Raw genomic sequence first — 24,256 nt, 5'->3', positions numbered from 1 at the left:
CTGTAAAACCTAAAAGTTTTCAAAGCAACGCTAGGCTCGTTATTGGCAATAGTAGCAATACTAGTGCAGTATTCAGGCAAATTACAGACCAAGGACACAAGATACACGTAAAATGTAGTAATGGCAATTTTCCTCATCCTTGCGGCTTCTTCCATGTCACCGTCATCCTGCTCGGCTCGCCGCACTCGCAAGGACTGAATTTCCCTCGTGTGGCGCCGTACAGCAAAATAAATCCTGCAGTAAACTAATCCTGTGCACATAAAACAGAACCCAAGGACAACAGGAAGGAAAATCAAAAGGGAGGAAGGCATCCAAAAATTGCCAGATACTCCTAGAAATACACTGAACATCCAGATTGATATCACAGCCAAAACAGAGTGTCTGTGGGTGATAAGCTCCTGATATCTGAGATGAAGATGTACAGCGAGGAATCTGTCCATGCTGAGTGCGAAAACAGTGAAAATTGAAACTATGGAGATGGTATCCGCGATGGCAAGCAGGGCTTTATTCGTTGATTCGTCAACAGGATCAGCGCTTTTCAACACTCTAACTAAAAGCACGATGTAATAAGGTTGTACAAATATACCAACACCAAGATCTGAGATGGCAAGACTTAGCAGAAATGTTCTTAACGGCCTCGGTAGCGACGAGGTTTTTCTCATTGCGTAAATTGTTATGATGTTCAATGTGATGGCGGTGTAGGATAACAATGCGTTGAGCACACAATTGGCGACCATCGATGAACGATAGGGACCCTCAGCGCTTGTCATTGTTTAGGACGCAGATGAAGGTCAAACGCGTGGATAGTCGACCAGGAGACTAACAAAGGACAAAATGGTAACTTCTCGTGAACGAAAGCAGCTTTAAATTATCTATGACTTCCCGGCGATCTTGATTGATGAATTTTGATATTAATTGCCATCTGCCAAACCATTTGGGGGCCTACCTCCCGTGAACCTGCAAAAATTAATTTGGGAAAACCTTTTTCTCGTAATATGTCCTCCGAGTATGATGTTTATAAAGCAAGGGAGAAGGCCAATTGATGAAGACTTTGAGATTCTTTATTTCTCGCTGGTTTTTGTTTTATATGAACATCCGAAAATGAAATGAAAATCGAATTGCCTTTTGAATTTACATAATAATGACAACAACGTCAGTTTGAATTCTCTTACGCGGAAGCATTTCGTATGGTAGAATTTCCATTGAAAACCCATTCTGTTTGTAAACAATGATAATCGATCACTATACGCGATAAATTTACGGAAACTGATGACAGTTTCAAAAGCGAGATTCACTGACTTTGATAGTCAGATGGTCTATGCAAATTTGCTATGCCCCGATAATTGATAATTTTACGCGATGAATTTACTGAAAATCGATGACAGTTTCAAAAGTGTATTCATTGACTCTGATGGTCAGATGGTCTATGCAAATTTGTTATGCCACGTTTATTCCAAGTTAGAGCAAAAGTCAAAATCAATTAGACAATAAGGGTACCTTTGTCCTGATCCCTAAACTGGTCACATGGAGGCTTTTTCAAGTGCAACGATGTTCCATTTTGGCCGTAGAAATTTTCAGAAGAGTTTATAATAGTTTGATGTGCATGAACGATATTTCCGTGTAAGATCACTGAAACTTAAGATGTTCTGACAGATGGTTTAAGTGTTTTGAGTTGTAAAGTCATATATAACTCAGTTTTGATTGATCTCCACAGTAAAGCGTATTGTGATTTTTAGGTAGTTTGGTCTGGTGTTCCTCCAGGGTTGAGGAAGTTTATACAAAGTCTTTCAAGGAGTATGCAAGACTATGTCATTTTAAACGTCACTCTTTTGTATTAAAAAAAAAAACAGTATTGTAGCTCCCCATTGCGGGCCTATGTTTACGTGAACATCTGGGCAATCGCCTATGTGCTTTGATGGGGAAAATCGTCGCGTTCATTTCAAAAATGTTTTGTTCCGTATATTGTGGTTGTTTGTAAATCCTAAGCTCGAACAGTCGGCGAGTTTTCATTTCAGTTGTTTATGTTGTAATTTCGTTTGTTTTAAGCGTGTTTTCTCTTTGCAGAAAACCTCTCCTTTACTGGTTAGTCGAGTTTTAATAATAATAATAATAATAATCAACTTTATTTAAAGAGGGTAAAACACATAACAGTATAAAACTGACAAACCAGTGGCCCTCTTAAAATATATTACAAATCATTATTGAAAAAGATTAAAAACGAATTAATTATGGAAAAAGATCAAGAGCTAAAAATCTAAAATTACAAAGTTTCTAAAAACTATAAGATAAAATGTTCTAATCGTTTATAACTATTCTTAAAAAAATCTAACATGGCCTTCTTAAAACATTTGATAGTAGGTTTCATTCTTATGTCCAGTGGTAAGGTATTCCAGAGGCGTGAGGTGGATACTGTGAAAGACCTACCTCCCTCTGACTCCCGTTTGAATCGGGGACAGACGAGGTTTAGTTGTCCATGTCTGCTGGATCTTTCATTTATGTCTGCATTTCTTACGAGCATTTGGGACATATAAGGTGGACAGTCCCCAGACAATCGTTTGTACACCATTAGTGACCTATTTACTTTTGCCTCATGAGAGAATGGAACTCAATCCAATTTCCTAAACAGTTGTACGCTATTCGCTTTGGTGTCAGCTCCGAGAATTACACGTGCCGCGCGTTTCTGAAGTTTAAAGACTTTCTGCAAATTCTCAGCAGAACAAGATGTCCATATGGTTGATGCATAAAGCATTGTCTGCTTGATCATAGCATTATAATAAAGTTTCCTTTGATCAATGGGCAAAAAGCGTCTTATTTTTCGCAGCGCGGCAATTCTCTGCGATAACTTCGTGCATAGATTTTCGACATGTTGGTCGAAAGTAAGCTGGCTGTCAATCGTGACACCTAATAGTTTATGCGAGTTCACTTGTTCAAGTTCAGTAGAATTAACGTTTAACTGCAGGGTGGACTGTTCCATTTTCTTGGCTAACCGTTTACCAGTGACAAGCATAGATTTGGTTTTGGTTTCATTAAGGATCATTCTGTTGTCAGCTGACCAATTCAAGATTTCATCAATATCCGTCTGAAGGCCGACCGAGATATCATTAGGAGCCTTCGTATAATGGGTGGAGTAGCTAATAGTTGTGTCGTCAGCATAAATATCAGCCACTGAGTGCTGAAGTGTTGCAGGTAGATCATTAATAAAAACAAGGAACAAGATTGGACCTAATATGCTGCCTTGTGGGACTCCCAATGTTAAGGTCCTTTGGGTAGAATGGTGTCCGTCTATATTCACATACTGGCGTCTGCCACTCAGATAGTCACGGAACAGGGGTAGACTGCTCTCACCCACACCAAGAGCCTTCAATTTTGACAATAGTAGGTTATGGTCAATCAGGTCAAACGCCTTCTTGTAGTCAATAAAAACAAGTCCAGTGGCTTTATCATTGTCAAGGTTAAACAGTAACTGGTCTACCAATCGAATAAGCGTAGTTTCAGTGGAGTGCGATTCTCTAAACCCTGACTGGAGAGGGTGGAATAAGTCATTCTCTTTCAAGAAGTTAACTAGGTATTCACAGATGTGTTTCTCCAGCACTTTCGAAAGAATAGGGAGCACAGAGATCGGTCTATAGTTGTTCTTTTCATTCCTACTGTCGTTTCCTTTAAAAACAGGGGTAACTTTTGCGATCTTCCAGGCATTAGGGAAGAACTGTGTAGACAGGCAGTGGTTCAGTAACTTCGTCAGCGATGGAGCAATTGCTGGAGCTGCAATTCTTAGTATTTTGGTGCTGATGCCGTCATCTCCGGTGGCCTTATGGGTTGGGATAGATAACAGTAACTCTACAACTCTCTTCTGAGTTATTCTTGGAAGGTCAAAAGCACTATTGCTTTGTCTGATAGAAGTCATCGTTGGGGGGTCAGTCAGCGAGCCAAGCCCAAGTGCAGCAACCAGTTTCTTCGGTTGATCAACAAAAAACGAGTTTAGTATCTCAGCAATGCTTTGCTTATCCGAGATATTTATCTCATTTTCAACAAGTTCCTTTATGCCGTTCTCAGCCCCTTTGTCGTCCTTCGAAAGACACTTGATTAGATTCCAAAGTTTCCTGGAATTGTTCCTGTTTTCAGTGACTTTATCTTTGAAGTAGGATTGTTTTGTACTTCTGATAAGTTGAGTCACTGTGTTTTTCGCTCGCTTAAACGCATTCCAATCCCTTTCTGCTTGGCTTTTTCTAGCTTTGACAAGAAGTTTGTCACGAGCCTTTATCCCCTTCAAGATTTCGGTGTTAAACCATTTTGGCTGAACTTTGCGCTTTACTCTCTTTTGTTTCAAAGGGAGGTGTTCGTCGATAATGTCATTAAATACTTTATACCAGGCGTCGACAACATCACTGGTATCCTCGAACACAAAAGCACAGTCCCAGGGGGCCTCTTGAAGCGATGAAACAAATTGCTCTTTGTTAAGACCTTTAATGTCCCGATAAGTTATCGTCGTGTGTTGATCTTTATTGTTCTTTGGACATGTAATGAATTTCCTTGTAATAATAACTGGGAGGTGATCAGATATCCCAGAGGACATGGCCCTCACATTGTGAAGCCGCTCCGGATGACTACACTAAATGTGGTCAAGGCAGGTTTTTGACACGGGCCTGGTAATAATATGCACAAGTTGGGACATATTCAAATTATGCAGTGTTTTTACAAGCGAGTGTTTCTGCACTTTTTTTGCACATAAGAAATCAATATTAAAGTCGCCTAAAATAATGATTTCTCTGTTCAGCAGATGTACGTTTCCGATATTCTTTCCAAGTCTCTTGTCATCAGCCGCTTTATATGAAGGAGGACGGTAGACGCCGGCAATAAGTAGGGGCCTCTTCGACTTAAAAGGACAGGTCTCAAGCCACAAACACTCTAAATCAGTTTCTTCGAGGTCTTCGCGCCGTTTGACTTGTAGGGAACTGTTTACAAAGGCAAGAATCCCGCCACCAGATCTCCCGATTCTATCTTTACGATGCAATTGGAATCCTGGGATAAAATAAAAGGAGTCAGACACTTTCGCTGAACCAAAGGTTTCAGTTAAAATCAGAATATCAGGCTTATCTTCTCCGTTGTTTGAGTTTGTCAATCTGACCCTGATCTCCTCCAGTTTGCTATCAGTGAGATGCTGAATATTCCAATGGCAAACTTTTAAGCCCACACCATGACAGGCCGCGCCAGGTCCGGGGTTTTGAGCGATATCTCCACATAAGATAAGAATATTTACGAGCAGGAGGTCTTTCGTAAAGCGTAGAATAGCACTTGCCTTTAGGTAATTACCAGTCGTGGTAATGGCGGACTGTTTCGTCGATTGATTTCGCACAGGAACAACACTTGATAGTTCCCTTCCACAAGATAATTCAGCTGCTTGACCGTGCACATTGTAGTCAAAATCACCAACCTTGTGACCTTTTTTTCTAGAGAAGGCTAAGCAAAAATACAACCTGGACGATTTTTGACGGAACGAGTGAAAGTCGTGCCATGATGCGACCAACACTCGCACTCGATCGAGTTTTCGACACAAGCAAATGTTTCTGTGAAATAAACAACAAGTATATCGTTGTGATATCGTTCACTTGTGGCTTTGGAGCTTCTGAATTGTTTTCCTCTTCACAGGAAACAATAAGTATCTTCAAATATGGAACATTCTGGCAAAATAATTAATTTTAGAAGCAACCTTTCAACGTCCTTAAGGTATCACACTACCTGTGACGTTTGGTATTCAGAATAATTTGCAAAGTTAGGTAACTAAGTCACGCTCCTCAAAATTCTATTTCAAAGTATTGAGGCAATGCATGTAAAAGTTAAATGTACAAAAAATAAATAAATATTTTGAAAGCGCGCTGTAGCGGATGAAACTTCACCATCTTTCCAGCGCTTTGTGATGACGTTATAGTTTATGAATTTCAGATGGTAATATATTCTCATCCAAGTGTATTTTCTATTAGCTAGCATTAAATTAGCTATATGGAGAGTTATCGGAATCACGAATAGAAGATCTCGTATATACAATTTTACAGGCATTCCAGTTTTATAAAATCAATTTTAGGCGTTATGGCTGATTCAGCTTGTCAGCGGCATGGACACACGCGTTCAATTTGATTTGTACCACTCCTGATATGTCACATGAGATTTTGAACAAATTTCGATGGTTACCGGCGGAACGGTTTAACAGAGTATGAGCTGAGCGAATAACAGTTTAGCAATATACGGTAATGTTTTATGCCCAAGCCAAGCCAGATGTCTTAAGTTGCTGATAGGAGCATGATGGCGTTATGAATAAATTCAAAGCGACAGTTTGCCGATTAGTAAGTTCCTAACTAAACTGGTGAGATCCAATGAATTCCCGTTCTAGTCTGTTTTTTTCTTTTGATGTCGCCCCACGCTTCGGGTGCAAACATTTATATTCATAAAAGATTTGAAATGAGACTGAATTAGATGAAGAGTAAATGAGTAATAATGCCACGTTAGCCAATGAGCAGCGCTGAAGGCAGACTTTGAGGCCTTATGAATTCATATCGCATAATTTTATTCTTCTAATTTATCCACAGTGTCTTTGAACCGAACCCCTTCTATAAACTGAATCACAAAATGAACAGAAATTTGAATCAAAAAATTACTTATAAAACATGAACCATCACAAAAATAGACAGCAGAATGGTTTGCAATTTTCTAGATTTAGAAATATCGAGTCAGTTGAATTGAAAACTTAATTTTTTTCAGAACAGCTTGTGCTGTCAGAATAAAAATAAACAACAAAAGACAAACTTTTTGCTCTGACTCATCGGTTCGCGCAGAGCCCTTTAAGTGTTAAATTTCTTGTGGTTCCTTTATTCAATTTCGTGCAGTGTTATCAACACGGGGTTCCACCAAAGTTAGAACCAAAGTATACGTAGAGCCAAAGAGTCGCGCTAAATTCACAAAATTTCCCACTTGTGTTCGAGAGAAGTTCCGCTCACACTGGTTTAACAATCTTGGACTGCAAAACTTTCGCTCAAATCGGACTTTATTCTTCACAATTCAACTTTGTACTGTCTACGATCTATCCATCTCAAGGTTACAAAAATGCTGCATCTATTAGCTAAGGAAGTCCTTACCCAAATGCGTAATTCCTGATGAGAAACAAAGCTTGATCAATTTCTAGAAGAATTAATGTGCACTAATTTCCTATCACACGTCAGTTTATTCAACAATCATATCGTGCTGCTAATCCATATGTGGCTAACGCCTTAGAAGTACCTGATATAATGCAGCATTCTTTAATTTTATGCCGCTACGCTTCCTGTTACATTCTTCAAATCTCTTTTTTAGCGGGAGCGAAATTACGGCTTACATGATAAACAGACGAAAATATGATCATGATAAAGCAAGGAAATCAATTTTGAGCGTACAAACGCTTCACGTGCTCAACATTCGTATCTTAATGTTTAAGGGTTTCATTCTCTTTTTTTTTTCTTTTTTAGTAAGGCCCTCTCAGTACATTTTATTATAATTATAAAAATGAGGTATTCAAGGGAGAGGTGTATTTTAAACGAACATTTGAATTTTTTTCAGCTTTGACTATTTTTTACTCTTTGTTAGGAGCGACTTTCAATGCACTGTAACCGAATTGAGAAAAAAAAAAGAGAAAAACCGCCTGGGAAAATTAAATAATAAGAAGAAATAAGTGGACTGGTATAGGCAATATATAATATTCCATGTTGCTTATCCACATTTTAGCCTTGCAATTATATTTTGCATTAGGTCCTTTACAGAGTGTCGAACGTCGCTCATTCTCCAGCAGTAGATAATTGGATTCAGAGATGAATTTACAAACATTAGGGTGCGACAGTAAAGAGTAAAATCCTTGTACCAATTTGAATTGAACTCAAAGAATTGCTTGGCAAGAAGAGAACAAAAAAAAGGCAAATAACAAACTAAAAAAACAAAATATACATAAAATGTGTTGACGGCGGATTTCCTCAGCCTGACGGTATTTGCTAATTCACCATTGTGTGCGGCTTGCTGTACTTGTGAAGCCTGAATCTGGTTTGCATGGAGTCTTACTGCAAAGTAAAGTCTGAAGCTTGTAACAGTTACAAAAATGAAGCAAAGACTCCAAAGGATGATTTTGATGTTGACTAATTTTGATCGATCATCATTGATGATCCAAGCGCAAACGAATGAAAGAATAGCACCGAGCACCCATGCTAAGATTACCAGACCAAGAACGCGTTTGTGTGTCACAAGTTCTCGATATCTGAGGTGGAGATGAACAGCCAGGAATCTGTCCAGACTCAGTGCCGTGATGCCAAGGAACGAAACGTCAACGAGTGCAAATTGGATGGCCCATAAAATATTTGTAACACGGCAACCCACTAACTCAAATGCAATTGACAACGGCTGAGCTACTAGACCAACAGCGAGATCAGAAACGGCAAGATTCAGCAGCAATGTTTTGAAAGGTTCTGGTAAAGAGGAGATTTTCCGTATGGCTTGAATTGTTAGGCTGTTGAAAACGATCGTTACCAGTGGTGAAAGGGCGTTCAAGACAACATTAATGAAAAACGTTGAAGCACGTGTGAGTTCATTATCTGCCATTTTGCCACGAGGGAAGTTGCAATTATCGATAGTTGATCGTTTATTTGAAAAGTTCAATTCCACGCGGTTTTATTCAAGCTGGAAGCTTGTCAATTTGAAGATGCATGCAAATATTTAGTCTAAATCAAGCCAGATGTCTTGAGCTGCTTTGAGAGGAGACATGCAAAATGAAGAGCTGACAGCATAGGATATGAATTTAGTGCCCTAAATAAAGTACTAATATTCAATGTGTTTCTAATCTACTCGATGTTTTATTGTGATATCATTCCTGGTTTCGATTTTGAGTCTTTATTTTCACGCAAGATTGGCAACGAGACTGAGACAAGGTAAAAATAAACGAAAAAAGGAGGAAACAAAGACGGTCATTGATAGAAAATGAGTATGAAATGGAAAAGTATAAAATTGAGGAGCTCCTGCTATGGGTATCAAGTTAAAACTAAGTGTAAAGAATAATAGCTTCTGGCTTTCAAACATATACCAGACTAAAAAATTACGACTTAAGACTGAGGAGGTTTTACTAATCATCAAAACATGGACGATGTTGTCCATAATACGAATGTCATAATCAGACAGATGAGTGATATTCTCCTATTCAATAACCAAACTATTTGCATAAAAGCCATTCTAAGCTGAGTTACGTCTTTTTCTTTTCATTTGTAACAGAAGGCTGCTTTGTTGTCAGAGTAAAAATAGAACAATTACTTAACAACTCTTTATTGCTCGTCATGAACAACTCTTCATAAGTTAAAAAAAAAACCTATGGAAGTCACATCCATTTTCTTTCCTTTGCTAAATTCATCTTGAAAAATTTTCGCTAGGCAACTTGGGAAACGGCGGGGGGGGGTGGGGAAGGGGGGGAGGGAAGGGAGAATTCTGGTTGTTGAGTCAAGATAAATTCACCAGATGCCCCTATAAGGCTCTGTAATAGTCTTATAACCCCCTACGCTCATTGACAGTAAATTGTTAGTCAGTATTCTATAGTTCCCCTTTATACTCTGTTGACAACGACCGATCCCTCCTCCTCTCTCCCTGAAAAAACCATGGGATCCCCTTGGAATCTCCCACTCCCTAAGGCAATAAATAAGGACTGGTCCCTTGGGATTAAGGAGTCTTAGCTCCTAAGCTTTATTAACCATAGCTGCTTGGGTACCAGATTGGGTCTTGACATCTAAGAGGAGTCAGTCTTCAGTTTGAGGGGGCCCGTTAACCGGCATTCGATTTCAGTTATTTTGAATAATCACTTTACTTTTATCAGTTTTAATTTCATATAATCTTTCGCGTCAATACTCCACTAAGTTTTACAAACTGCGCAACCTTCTATAAACTAAAGTATGCATGTAAATTCTGCTTTGTCCAACCCGACAAAAAACTGTGTCATTGTCAGTTTTGCCTGATTAGCTGTAAAGTTGATGCCAGTCAAGAAATGAATGATTTATAATCTTCTGCACCAGCAATGATCGTAAACCGGTAGAAAATCTTGTGGTCTTGAATATTTCCTCTTTTTACCATCCAAAATTTATTTCCAGGGGTGTTGCAGTCGAATAATTTTGTTTGGGATAAGGCTAAAACTTGCGTCCGTGAACTAGTTTCTTTTCAAAGGGAGGGTGGCTAAAATCGCTTGACACAATCACTGAATACATACAAAAAGCTACAGGGTCGGTACTTTGCTAACTTTTCCAAAACGCACCCCGAATAAGGAGGCAACAAATGTATATGATTGAATTCTGAGCGAAGTTTATACTTAAGTTACTAAGACATTATTAACCTTTCCAACCTCAATTTAGTAGGTTTAAAAGTCACTGTTACATAAATTTAAAGAAGCAAAATCTTAAAAAACTTAGGAATTCAAATGTCGTAGACACATGAATGGAAAGCCGAGTCAGTTCTGTAAAATTTTTCTATCTTGATCATCCATAATTCTGACATGAAAATATCTGTCGCAGTATGCCAATGGTAGAATATCGAATGTCTTTCATTCTCCAATGGTAAATAATTGGATTCAACGAAGAATTTACAAACATTAGAGTCTGAGAGAAACAATAAAAATGATATGATGCTGTGCTGCTGAAGCGATGTTTCCCAAAATTTAACCGGACAACAACACTAGTAAGAATATATTGGCATGTAACAAACTATGAATACAAAATATAAATAGAATACCCTGACGACTGCAGATTTTCTCAGCTTCCTAGCATCGTCCATTCACCATTCGGCGCTGCTTGTTGAACTTGTAGGGCTTTAATTTGATTTTTAAGGCGTTTTGCTGCAAAATAAAGTCTGCAACTTATAACTGCTATGCAAATAAAACAAATACTCCAAATTACGAGAACTACAACTTTAACGTGGATCCAATTCAAGGAAACTGCTGAAAAAACAATATTTAACACCCACGGTAAAATCACCACACCAACGACACGCCTGTACGTCACAAGCTCCTAATATCTGAGATGAATTTGAACAGCCAAGAATCTGTCCACGCTCAGAGCCATGACACCGAGGAACAATGTGTTAGAAAGTGCATGCAGATTTCCACCGAACAACTTGACAGTAAATGGGCTATAGTACCTTGAAATCTTCAATGCAATAAATAGTGGCTGGGCTATTAAACCAAGAGCAAAATCAGAGACAGCAAGACTCAGCAGTAATATTTTTAGAAGCTTTGGCAACGACGACAGTCTTTCTCATGACGTGGATTGTTAAATTGTTCAAAATGATGGCTACGGGGGATGCTATTAAAACTGGTAACGGGAAAGGGATAACGGGGAACGGGGAAAGGGGAAAGGGGAACGGGGAACGGCGAATAGGGAACGGGTGTACAACGGTAACCCACCTGAGAATTCAAAATGGCGGCGTAAACGATGTTTACAAACACTGATTTTATCGCTAGGTCGCCGCTTGCAGCGAAATTAGATGACTCGCTTTTATTTAACTACTGCCCAGGCGAAGCCACGAAGCCTAGTATTCCGAGGCGAGTATTCGAAGTCAACGTTTCTGCAATGGCTGCCACCCTTTGTTCTGACGTCCCTCTTTGTTTCTCCTTCTTGAAATTTGCATCTTTTGGCAGGGTTTGGGTATGTTGGTTGTTTGCATTGCCCAACAGCATTTTTTGTTGATAAGTAGCAAGGAGGTGATATTTTATATTAACAAAAATGAGCTAGGAAACGTAATAACCAGCCTAGTTATTAAAGTTACTACATGTAGATATCTGCTTACCTTACCGCAAAATAACATCAGGAACATATCATTGTATCAACCCATAAACTTCCATGTAAACAATAGAGAAATCAAACATTGACAGAACTTTTAGTAACATTTAATTTAACAGGAAAATATCAGTTATGTCTTCAAGAATGTAGGTGTATGAATTCACATTCATGCTAATGCTTACAATAATATTTACACTGCATTGATCATATTCAATAGAAAGTGATTCCCATAATGGGCGTGAAAGTCATTCAGCTGTTTGCTTTACAACATTATTGACATTGCTAAGTTGTAACAGTGAAGATATTGTAGGTAAACTTCATTACCTTTCAGTACAATTACTCTATGAATATAAGAATAAATGCCGCGAGCTTGTAGTTCTGATTTGATTGTTCAAATGTTGTGCATGAATTGTAAGATACTTACCTCTCCGAGGATTTGATTTCTATGCAACCTGCAATGTGTGCCAGAAAAAAACTAAATCTATGAGGCACTCGACATTTCAAAGTAAAGTCCTTCAATAAAACCTACTCTTACCGTCCGTGCTTTTTGCTCCGACGATCGCGTTCGAAGAGCACATACTCAAAACTAGTTGCCAGACACTTTTAGTTCCCTTTACTCCGCCATTTTGAATTCTAAGGCGGGTTACTGCTGTACACCAGTTCCCCGTTCCCCGTTCCCCGTTCCCCGTTCCCCGTTCCCCGTTCCCCGTTCCCCGTTCCCCGTTCCCCGTTCCCCGTTCCCCGTTCCCCGTTCCCCGTTCCTCGTTCTCCGTTCCCCGTTCCCCGTTCCCCGTTCCCCGTTCCCCGTTCCCCGTCCTCCGTTTTCCGTTTACCGTTCCTTTTAACCAGTTTTAGTAACATCCGCTATCGGGGCTGATGATGCGTTCAAGTCAAAAGTAACGATGCTCGCACTTGTCAGGTTGACTCTTCTTTCTTGCATTTCTATTCTGTACTATGTCAAACACTCTCCTGTGTTTCACGGTGGCGAGGAGCTGTGCTTAGTGGTGAACCGGCGACCACTCGACGGGGAGCTACCGATAACTTAATCTTTGTTGACGAAAGGCCGGTCATCAAAATTCTGTATCAATAAGATCCACATCTCAAAACGTTTTAATTAAAATTCGCAAAAAGCATTCGCGTCCTTTTTCTTGAACTGACATAAATTTCTAAGATTTAAGTAAAAGAGTTTTGAATTTCCTATATTTCATGAAACGAACCTCTACTTTACATGTTGGGATTGTCTAATATGCTAATGCATAGCGGGGGCAGCGAGACTCACAACTCAGGTTTAAAACGGTGAATCAAACTAGAATCAAATTAAAGATTACCTATTTAAACAGTGACCTGAGAGGATGACAGTTTGGAAAATTTGTTCCAATGAAGTGTGCCAGATGATCATACGTCACTCAGACAAATTAAACGGTTATTTTTTTCATTTTGTTTTTGTGAAAAATTGAAACGAGACCGTAACTCTACTGTACGAGTCCCAAGTTTCTAAGTACCAACTGATTTCCCTTCAAGAAAAAATATTTCTGTTTCAACGCTGCGGTCTGAAGCATTAATACTTCCTCTACCAGGTGGCAATGACGCAAAAGAACTTGATTACGTACTTCAGTCATTTCCGTCAAGAAAAACCACAAAATTCATATGGAGAATTGTCAGCATAGCGTAACTGTTCTGGACATTTTTGAAAACACAAGGGCTACAGGAAGAAGAATGAAACCAGTTCTAACGCGCTTGAGTATCAACCAATTAACTGATAAGCCGCTACAGAAAGAATTCCCATGACTATCGCGTAGGAAATTAACTCTGAACTCCCGATTAAAGGGTGCCTCAGAGTTTGGTCTAGCTTGACCAATAGGAACACAGTACAACTTAAGAAAAACGACTTTCGGCTGCAGGTGTGCGGAAAAACCTGCGAGGCACTGAAAGCTTAAGCGATATTGATTATTCAGAATTCATCGGTGTTTCTCCGAAAGGCTAAGCCCCATTTCCTCTATTTTGATAATAACTTCAGACTCAGATTTTCATCATGAAAAATGGTTTATTTTCAGGAATATTTGCATTGAGGCGCGGGGAGAAAAAAAAATTTACACTATATACGCTTTGCATGAAGTATGTCAGTGTCAGATAAAGAAAAGAAGTCATCAATGAGGCTTCAAATATGTTATCTTCATTTTCTACTAAACGTCGTTGCAAAGGCTTTATCAAACACTCAGATTCTAACACAACAAAGATTGTCACAGAAACCCACTTTTACTGTCACGGTTTTTCTTTTTTTAATGGCACATTGAGCATCAGTAACCCACAAATTTTTCTAACAAAATCCGATCGAAACCAGAAGAGCATAGATATGATTCTTATTGGAGCGCTTAAAATTAAGATTTTTATTCCAAGTATTCATGTGTCTTATGATAGAACGCATTATTTTTCATAACGATTTTTGTTATAAGTGCTATACATAGTACTAAAAGTGTACTAATTACTCAGTCAAGATTAAGGTCACAACCGCCTCAACTTTCTTGTAAATTTCTCGTAGTGTGGATGCCATGTGCTGTTCTTGTTCTTTCATGCGAAGATTTCGTTGGCACTGATTCTGATGCCGACTTGCATGGGAATATGTTCCGCAGTACGTCCATCATGGTTTGACGAATTGGTCTTATCCTCCAACAGTAAATAACAGGATTCAATGAAGAGTTGAAAAACATAACGGTCCGTGAGTAGCGAAGGAAACTGTCTGCACTTCCATGTATTGCAATGAAAATTATACAACAATACATTGGCAAATAACAAACTAAAACTACAAGATACACATACAGTGTACTGACTGCAGATTTTCTCGGCTTTGTAGCACTTTCTACCTGGCTATGCTGTGCTACTTGCTGTACATGTAAGCTTGCCTGGATTTGGTTTCTGTGGCGTTTGATAGCTTGATATAGTCTAAAATTAACAATTGTCATGGAAACGAAACAAAGACTCCAAATTATTGCGACGAAGGAGAAGGCTGTATACGCCTTCCTCCAAATCCAAACTAGTGAAATACCCACACTTGATATCCATGTCACGATCACTGCACCAACAACGCGTTTGTGAGTCACAAGCTCCTGATATCTGAGATGAAGATGAACAGCAAGGAACCTGTCTATACTCAAAGCCATGACGCTGAGAAGTGAAGCGGTGCATAGAGCACATACGATGACCAGTAGCAGGGTGGATGCCAAGGAATTCTCCGAAGTGTCTTGCTTGGACAAAATGACAATTAGTAGGATGTACAATGGCTGAGCTAACAAACCAGCGATAAGATCAGAAACTGCAAGACTCAGGAGAAGTGTTTTGAAAGGTCCCGGTAAAGAAGAAGTTTTCCTCATCGCGTAGATTGTACAAGTGTTGAACACAGTGGTGGTGAAAGATGTTATGGCGTTCAAGACGAGATTAACGATGTACCAGACTTCCATCCTGTGGTCAAAAAGAAAACTACTGTGAACATCGCCACAAAGAAGTTTACAGTAAACTGACTTCCAGCTTTCTGACTGGAGATCGTCATCCTATCGATCGTGTAGTTTTCGCTCCCTTATAGCCAACGATATCACATATCACATAAAACGTCCGCCTGTTACTTTCTGTTCTCATAAAATTACGTAGAAACAGGTGACATATTTGCTTAGCTTTATATTGCCTATACCCGGTAGTATGCGAATGACTGAACTCACTTCAGTTCAAAGTTAATAAATGGCAAGATGAATGACCTTCTCTCCTTAAATGATTTAACGACTGGTTCATGCTTAGCGTGCGTTTATTGAAGTATAAATTGTTCCGTTTTATTTCGGAATACCTGTCACAGTTTGTAATAAAATTAATAAAGCTTGTCGCACTCTGTATTAAAAAAGCTGCCATAGTTTATAACAAAGCTTGTCGCGCTTTGTAACAGCTCGGTCTTTCTGTGGAAGTGCAGATAGTGTCGGTTATGGCGTAAGTCCTGTATCACCATCTTCGTCATTATTATTAATTTTCTTATCGTAGTACTGAACTTCAAGATGCTGAGCTAATTAAAAAAAAACAAAACAAAACAAAACAAAAAAAAAAAAAACATAGGACGTAATAACGTAACCTATGTTCCTACCGGGATTATAACTTCCTATAATATACAACGTGCAGAAATGGTGGGAAACTAATAAAAAGAATTAAAACAGCTCGTGTTCCTTTAAAAACCTAGTTTAAAAACGACGTCTTAACATTTGCTAGAAAGACTGGCCACTGGTTACTATCAATTTTGCTAACTATTTACCATCTATTAGCTATCGTTGGGTCTACTTGCGCTCCGACCGTCTATACCGAGTTTATTATAAAGTGAGCCAACTTAATTTATTACAAAAGGTAATGGTGTGTTAGAAAAAAGTATGACAGCTTTTTAATGAAAAAGCGAGACTATTCTATTATAATGTGCGACAATTTCATTTCAAAGTGAGATGATTATTACAAAGAGCTACAGAACACGGATGCACACAGGAAGTTTAGAGAGCGCCATAGAAGCTTAAAAGTTGCTCGAGGCATAGCCGACAGCGATTATAGCTTCTCTAGCTTCTCGCAGCTGAATTGGACTGGAACGTTGCAGCTAAATTTGACTGCATACGCCACGATATATCCGCGCGGCCGTAGGTATTAAGAGATTTATACCATTGTAACTCAATAGGAGTGACATTGGACAAACACACGTGCTGTGTTATAATGCATTTTAGGGTATGCACTTTGTAAGAAGCATTACGGATTTTTATTTAAATCTATTTGCATACTGTTGAGCACCAAATAAACGGAATTTGTAATTCAGAATCAGAAGCAGATGTGAGTTTCCTAAGTTAGAAATACATTTATTGAGGTTTTGACAGTTTGTTAACCTTGAGGTTCCCTTGCTGGACTCGTTAAATGGCTGAAATTTTGCGCAATGGAGAAAATTTTGAAACTTTTATATTACTTTAATCAAAACAATTTATTCATCATTGAAATTTTGAGCACTAGTCAGTTCGAGCGGGGGCGAGCTCACCTGCCTTTCTTAAAGATGCACAAAGAAACATTAAAAAAAGGCTGGGAGAAGAGCGTGTTTAGCGAATAGCACACCTAGTCTTAAGCTACGAATAGAGCAACACAAATGATATTTGTTAGTTCCTTCTCTTAGCATTCAATTACCGTGCATGACGAAGAAAGGAAGAGCTTATGTCAAGCTTATATCTCTTTCTATTAGCTTCCGCGATGAAATTTACTCCTTTTAAATAGAAAGAACACTAACATGTTTGTGATAATTTGTCTCTTGTCTCACCTTCACACAAGATAAAGTTGGAGCAAGTGAAACTGATCTCAATACTGATCAATTTTTTAAATGTAGGCGCGTAAATACTGAAAACTTTTCAAAATATTAAGAATCGACTTAGTTCTTTCAAGTCACTCCTATTTACCCTGAATTAAGCTCTTATCGAATAAGTTACGAAAAATTGCTAGCAATTTTCGAAAACCATACATGATAAATACCTTTCAGTTCTCAAAAACTTGAGTAAGAGTCATGTTAAACTTCAGAGTTCGGGTCATCACGGTCGTGTCTTCGTCTGAAAAGCATACTACTGTGCTTTAGGTTTATTCGTGATAGCTTACAAAAACAGCTATAAATAGCTATGATAACAAAATGTGTTATGAGTTATCATGTCGCCGCGATAATTGGCTATTTTACCAAAGAGATTGTTTTTCCATATAATGAGGAAAATGTCTGCGATTCGCTGCGTGTAAGAAGATTGATCATGAACTCATTTCAACTCTCGATATGGAGAGAATTGAAAAATCGGCAATGAAAACAGATACACAGGATGAATTTTAAAACTGACTAACTGCAAGTAACAATAGCTGTAACATTGGAAACCGAATGCTAATATTTCTGTCTACGTAAGTTGGGAAGTAAGAGGAAATGAATGCCTAATTACCACTGAAAAAGAGGATAGATCACAGGTGGCCCAAGCTTGCTGTGTGTGACTTTTGGCTGTAAAGTTTATTAATGGCATTAACTAACATATTAAGATCGAATCTCAAGCATACGTGTGGGCCGTTAAAAAAAGGAAAAATTAAGAAAAATAAGAAAAGTCTAAAAGGATAATAAAAGCGAGGAATAAAACATGTGCAGTCTCCTTACCTTTTTTCCGTACCTGCTTTGTTGCCAACGGTCGTTTTGACGCTGTTTTGGCGACTTTCTTTGTAACGCGTGTGGTGCTACCGGTCAACTGTGTATAAAAAAACTCAAGGCTGGAAACTTCAACCGGTCCCGGACACCAACCGTCGCCACTCGAAGGCCGAAAAATTGCACAAAAGTCGACCGATCTCTCTCAAATTTCCACCCGTGAGAGCGCTTACTTATTACTTATCCTTTCCAGCGGCAAAAGTTTCCAAATTCCGCTGCATCGATCCGAGAGCCGCTCCGTTTTACCACCCATTCTGGCTAAATCGCTTTATAGGTACGCGTATCCTTTTGCCCTTACTGCGGGATTCAAATATCAAAGCGCATCGCAGCTAGCCCAAGCACAGGCAGCCCAAGCTCACTACTTGAAAAGCGGACGTGACTCATAACGTGTTGCGCAACGTCTTATATTTATAAAGGTTTGTATGGGTTGTTATCGGTTTGCCTTAAAAGAGAGGAAAAAATGTCTTGTTTTGAAATAAAATGGGCTTAGCTTATTGCTTTGTTGTTTTCTTTTTTGATTCCGAGCAACTCAGGCCATTTTGAAGCGTTTTCGGCGAGTTATCGCTATGTTGGTGTTCAACTGCTAAAAGAAAGACAAGGCCGGAAACCTATTTTAAAAGTGTCCGTCGCCCGAAGCGAAGAATTCCGCCAAAAAATTACCACCAGTCTCGATTCCTCCAGAAAATCAAAGCAGAGATGTTGCAGTTTCATTTCCATTCACTCGATTCCCAATTCCTCCCACTGATCTTTCACTAGCGATGCTTTCATCTCCAGATCGATCGGCTTTCCAATTTCGAATTTGGCTGCTTGAACCATTTGCGGCCCGTTGGCCGATCGCACAGTATGTTGGGTAACAAAAATAAGCCCGGCGAGGGTAGCCAGCGACCTGCAGTCCACAGACAAACCAGTTAGCTCCCCTGGTCCCCTCGAGAGGTTTTGTCAAGACGGCATTGTTTTGATCACACATTTCCATTCGTACACACATTTCCATTCGTACACACATTTCCATTCGTACACACATTTCCATTCGTACACACATTTCCATTCGTACACACATTTCCATTCGTACACACATTTCCATTCACACATTTCCATTCACACATTTCCATTCGTAGCCGATGGGGTTAAGGAAACCCTCTACTAATTGGGGACACAATTAATAACCTATCAACTATTTTCTAATGGAACTATTAAAAGAAGCCTAACAATATAATATAGTTAAAAACCTATTAACTAACAACTAATGGGACAACTTATCTAAAACGATTAAGAATTACAAAGGATGCAATTGGTTCCTTTCAATACTCAACTAAAATATTCCATTCGAAGGAATGACGTGGAAATCAGATGTTAAAATGTAGTACAGAACTTGCCTAGATAGATTTCCACCAAAGGATTCAGCGATGAATTTACAAACATTAGCGTGAGGCTTGGTGATGATGATTATTTAACTGTTCAACATGATGTCTGTATTAAAAATGTGTTCAAGACAAGATCAATATTGATCAAATCCATTAAAGCGATTGCTGTTTCTTCCATTAGATTGAAATCGGGTTTCATTATGGGTCTCTAGAACCAAATTAAGACTATCTATGTAAAAAATGAACTGAAGTGAAGACTGTTTGGAAGATGTGTTCTGATGAGGTCTATCGGATGATCATATGTTGCTCAGATAAACTAAATAGTCTTGCGGGTTTCTTTTTAATGAGACTATATATTAGCTTTGCTCCTGGGTTTTTAAGCATCATCTAAACTGTCTTAGAGGAGTAGAAAATAATTTTCCTTAAAAAAGAAATCCTCTTTTTTTTTCGATTAAACTTCTTTTAAAAGCCTTTATGCTTCCTCATCAAAGCGGCAGTGAATTAAAAGCACATGCCTTCCGGTTTATTATTTTAGTCAAGAAAAACAGGTAGACGATCATTAGTGAAATTTTTCTGATAGCTTATAGGCACAGACATTTTTGAGACACGAGGTAACGACTTGGCCGGTTCGCTGTGAAATCAACCAATCAACTGGAAAATCTTGTCTTATTATTTAAACCAGTCACTACACTCAAAATTTCTGCAAAAATCGCCTAGAAAAAACCTCTGAATTTCAAACTACTTCTAACCATGGAGACGCACCTAAGTACGAAGTGTGCCGCAAAGTATGATCGTGATCATCGTATCGTAAACACGGTTTGACCAATAGGAACACAAGTTGATAAGAGTGGCTGACGGCTACAGATGAGGGGAAAAACTTGCGAGGCACTGAAGGCCTAGATGAGTCCATTACTCGGCACCCATGAGTGGAGTATTTGGAAGGCTTCGCCTGACCGTCTCTACTCGGATTAAATCTTCACAATTAAATTGTCATTTATTTCCCACATATTTTGTCATTATGTGCGGAAAAAAAGGTAAGGCTCAAATATCGCTTTGCGTGAAGCATGTCTGTCTAATAACGAGAAGTCCTTTGTTAAAAGGCTTTAGATTTGCTATAATTTTCCTCTGGTTGGGCGAAAGCTTTACTCAGCACTCAAACTTCAACACTGTGTGTGATGCTTTTCCTTCCCCTGATTCACATGACTAAAAGTATCATATTTCAAATTACCTTTTGATAAAGGCAATATATTTCGCATTAGTTAACGATAAATAACACATTAGATTCAGTCAAGTCGAATTCCCCTTTGGATACCATGTGTTGTTATTGTTCTTTTTTGCCGTAATGGCGAATCTTTTGATATCAATAGGGACCTTAAGCAATCAAGACGGCAACCCCAAGGAAGACGTCCATTAAAAAATTAATTTCAACTTTTAATAAGAATTGGAAATTGACTGCATGTGTTTACTGTCTCGTACAGCGCCACACCTCAACCTCAACATAACGTATAAAAGTAGCGTACAGTTCCAAATGGAGATTGATATAATTTGTCGTCGCTGTTTCGGTTAGCAGACGACGAATAATTTGTCATCGCGGTCTCGGTTAGCAGACGACGCAAATTTTGGTGAAAAAGAAATGTACAAAATTTTAAAACGCACGTGCTGGGCTTTTGTTCTGCCAATTAGATCTTTTGTTTTTCCACGTCCTCGTTGCCGTCGCCGTCGTGGTTTGCTTAAGGTCCCCAGTATTAATGACAAGAACGAACGATTGAGACCATTTTAGATGATGAATATTTTGCGATAAAAATCCATCATTTAATAACGAGGTTACCCTTAATCCAATCAACAAAGTTTTTCTTTCCGGTTTTCTTTGGTTACGACTTGCATGGGAATATGTTCCGCAGTTCGTCCATAATGGTTTGACGGATTGGTCTTATCCTTCAACAGTAAATAACAGGAATCAGTAAGGATTAGAGAAGGTAATTGTCTGCACTTACACGTCTTACAATGAAAATCATGCTACAAATAACAAACTAAAACTACAAGATATACATACAGTGTACTGACTGCAGATTTTCTTGGCTTTGTAGCACTTTCTTTCTGGCTATGCTGTGCTACTTGCTGTACCTATAAGTTAGCGTAAAGTTGGTTTCTGTGCCATTTTATAGCTCGATATAATCTAAAATTAACAATTGTGATGTAAACGAAACAAAGACTCCAAATTATTGCGACACAGCAGAAAGCTGTTCATGCCTTCCTCCAAGTCCAAACTAGTGAAATACCAACACCTGATATCCACATTAGAGACCTTAAGTAAACCACGACGGCGACGGCAACGAGGACGTGGAAAAACCAAAAGAACCAGTTAGCAGAACAATAGCTCAGCACGTGTATTTTAAAACTTAGTACATTTCTTAGCCGTCCTTTGCAAAACAACAACGTGAAATCACCAAACTTTGCGTCGTCTTTGAACCGAAACCGTGATGGCAAATTATTTTGATTTCCATTTAGAACTCAACGGTCCTTTTATACGTTATGTTGAGGTTGAGTTGTGGCGCCGCATGAGATGGTAAATACATGCAGCCATTTCCCAAATTCTAATTAAAAATAGAAATTCATGTTTTAATCGACGTCTTCCTTGGCGTTGCCGTCCTAACTGTTTAAGGTCCCTAATAAGATCATTGCACCAACAAGGCTCCTGATATCTGAGATGGAGATGAGCAGTCAGGAAACTGTCCAGACTCAAAGCCATGACGCCGAGATGTGAAGCGGTGCACAGAGTACATATCATGACCAGTAGTGGGGTGGATGCCAAGGTATCGCCGTCTGCGGTGTTTTGCTTGGACCGAATGACAATAAGTAGGATATATAATGGCTGAGCTAACAAACCAGCGATAAGGTCAGAAACTGCTTGCAAAACACTATTTGCAGAAAGTATATGCAAACAAGCCGAGATTAAATTTTTTCATTTCATGGGCTTGAAATCTTTAAGAAAACATTAAAATCCAGCTGAAATGTGATGTGTTTTGCAAAATTTGGCCAAAAAGTGAAAAGTGCGAGCTCTTGTAGAGCTCAACTCAGGCTTAAAAACAAGTCGGGTGCGAGTGATCAGTGAACCAGTCTGTCAGCCAGTCATACGCCAGTCAGTAAGCAATAAGTCCTTCAGTGAACCAGTCAGTTAACCAGATAGTCAACCAGTCACTCAGCTGGTCAGGTACCAGTGAGTCAGTGAGTCAGTGAGTCAGTGAGTCAGTGAGTCAGTGAGTCAGTGAGTCAGTGAGTCAGTGAGTCAGCCAGTCAGTTCCCCAGCGGATCACCACTCGGTCAGTAAATCAGTTAGCCAATCAGATAGCCTTGAGGTGCCGGTGAGACACTTAACCAATTACTCAGACAGTCAGTCGCCATTAACTCAATCAGTCAGTCAGCCAGTCAGTCAACAAGTCAGTCAGCCAGTCAGGTACCAGTGAGTCAGCCAGCCAGTATAAGACAACCGTTTAATTAGCCAGTCGCCAGTCGCTAGCCAGTCAGGCACCAGTCTATTAACCAGTCAGTCAACAGTCCGTCAGCAAGGCAGTCAACCAGTCAGTCAAGGACTTTGAAAGGAGCCGGTAAGGATGAAGTTGTCCTTATCGCGTGAAGTCTTGGACTTGATGACGGTGAAGGATTTGAAGGCGTTCAAGATGAGATTAACGATGTACGAGATTTCCATTCTGTGGTCGTAAAGAAAACTGCTGTGAGCGTTGCCACAGAGATGTTTACAGTACTGTCTCCAGCACCGTTCTCGGGCTGATGAACATGGTCCGCTTTAATGATGAACAGCTACTCACAGAAATTAATCTTAAGAATTGGTTTTGTTTGCTTGATACTAAAATTACCGCACCCTTTTATCTGCTGATACCACGTCAAGTCTATGCCTTTTTCTATCCTCACAAAATCAAGATCAACAGGAGAAGTTTCTGTAATTTTTCCATCGCTGATATCTTATAATATTTCAATGACTGTTTTTCTTCTTTCTTTTTGAATGAAGTTTGTCAAATTCAGTTTGTAAAATACGTGCCGGATTTTCATTATATTTCATTAGCATAGCGGCGAGGTGAAAACCGATTTTAGACCTCAGAGTAGGAATCAAATATTGGACTGAAATTTTCGAAAGTTAGGATTACATTCAAATGTCTTTTTTATGTTATTTTCATGAGTTTGTGGGAAAACTTAATCATGAGAAAAAGAGAATAATTCTGAACTGTTTTATTTTCCCTAAAATCACATTATTCATCGCAGCCGGTTGTGAGTACTAGTAAATTCAATCAAAAGCGGGTTCACCTGCCCTTCTTAAAATTAGCTTTTTCCAATGAATAAACAATCGCCGCCCGAAACCCATTAAGAAAGCTTTAGTAAAGAGTGTACTGAGAGAAGAAGTGCACTTTGGCTTAAGTCAAGTACTATACTTTTATTGCATTCTGTTTGTATATCTGTATGAGTGGCCGAAGACGAGGAAGAAAACTTTCAAACTCATAATTATTATTTCTGCTTTAATTAAGTTTGCTCCATTAAAGACATTTCTCGGAAGAGGAACGTGTTGTGACGTTTTTAACATAATTTATATGTTGGTTCATTGACATCTCTCTCGATTGCAGTATCAGTCCAATTGCGAGTGAACTGAGCATATATTTAAGAGAATACTCATAATTATTATTTCTGCTTTAATTAAGTTTGCTCCTTTAAGACATTTCTCGGAAGAGGAGCCTGTTGTGACGTTTTTAACATAATTTATGTTTTGGTTCATTGACATCTCTGTCGCTTGCAGTATAAAAGTCCTTTTTTCTTCTCAGTCCAATTGCGAGTGAACTGAGCATATATTCAAGAGAATA

The 24,256-nt window shown here is 39.0% G+C and overlaps 2 protein-coding genes across 2 annotated transcripts; both read right to left on the bottom strand.

The window, feature by feature from the left end:
• Positions 1–7,193: 7,193 nt before the first annotated feature.
• Positions 7,194–8,682, bottom strand: LOC148721389 (adenosine receptor A2b-like). Its single transcript, XM_088736729.1, has one exon. The coding sequence runs from the start codon at positions 8,608–8,610 to the stop codon at positions 7,735–7,737; it is 876 nt and encodes a 291-aa protein (XP_088592855.1). The 5' UTR covers positions 8,611–8,682; the 3' UTR covers positions 7,194–7,734.
• A 5,491-nt stretch (positions 8,683–14,173) lies between these two features.
• LOC148721388 (melanocyte-stimulating hormone receptor-like) lies at positions 14,174–15,410 on the bottom strand. The gene has a single exon (XM_088736728.1). The coding sequence runs from the start codon at positions 15,269–15,271 to the stop codon at positions 14,330–14,332; it is 942 nt and encodes a 313-aa protein (XP_088592854.1). The 5' UTR covers positions 15,272–15,410; the 3' UTR covers positions 14,174–14,329.
• Between the last annotated feature and the right edge of the window lie 8,846 nt (positions 15,411–24,256).

Source organism: Stylophora pistillata, chromosome 10, assembly GCF_964205215.1.
Source record: "Stylophora pistillata chromosome 10, jaStyPist1.2, whole genome shotgun sequence".
Lineage (NCBI taxonomy): Eukaryota > Metazoa > Cnidaria > Anthozoa > Scleractinia > Pocilloporidae > Stylophora > Stylophora pistillata.
The sequence above is the reverse complement of the archived record's forward strand: the minus strand, read 5'-3'. Positions and strand labels throughout refer to the sequence as shown.

Coding starts and splice junctions, on each gene's coding strand:
- LOC148721388 (XM_088736728.1), bottom strand. CDS start 15,271: ATGGAAGTCTGGTACATCGTTAATCTCGTCTTGAACGCCATAACATCT.
- LOC148721389 (XM_088736729.1), bottom strand. CDS start 8,610: ATGGCAGATAATGAACTCACACGTGCTTCAACGTTTTTCATTAATGTT.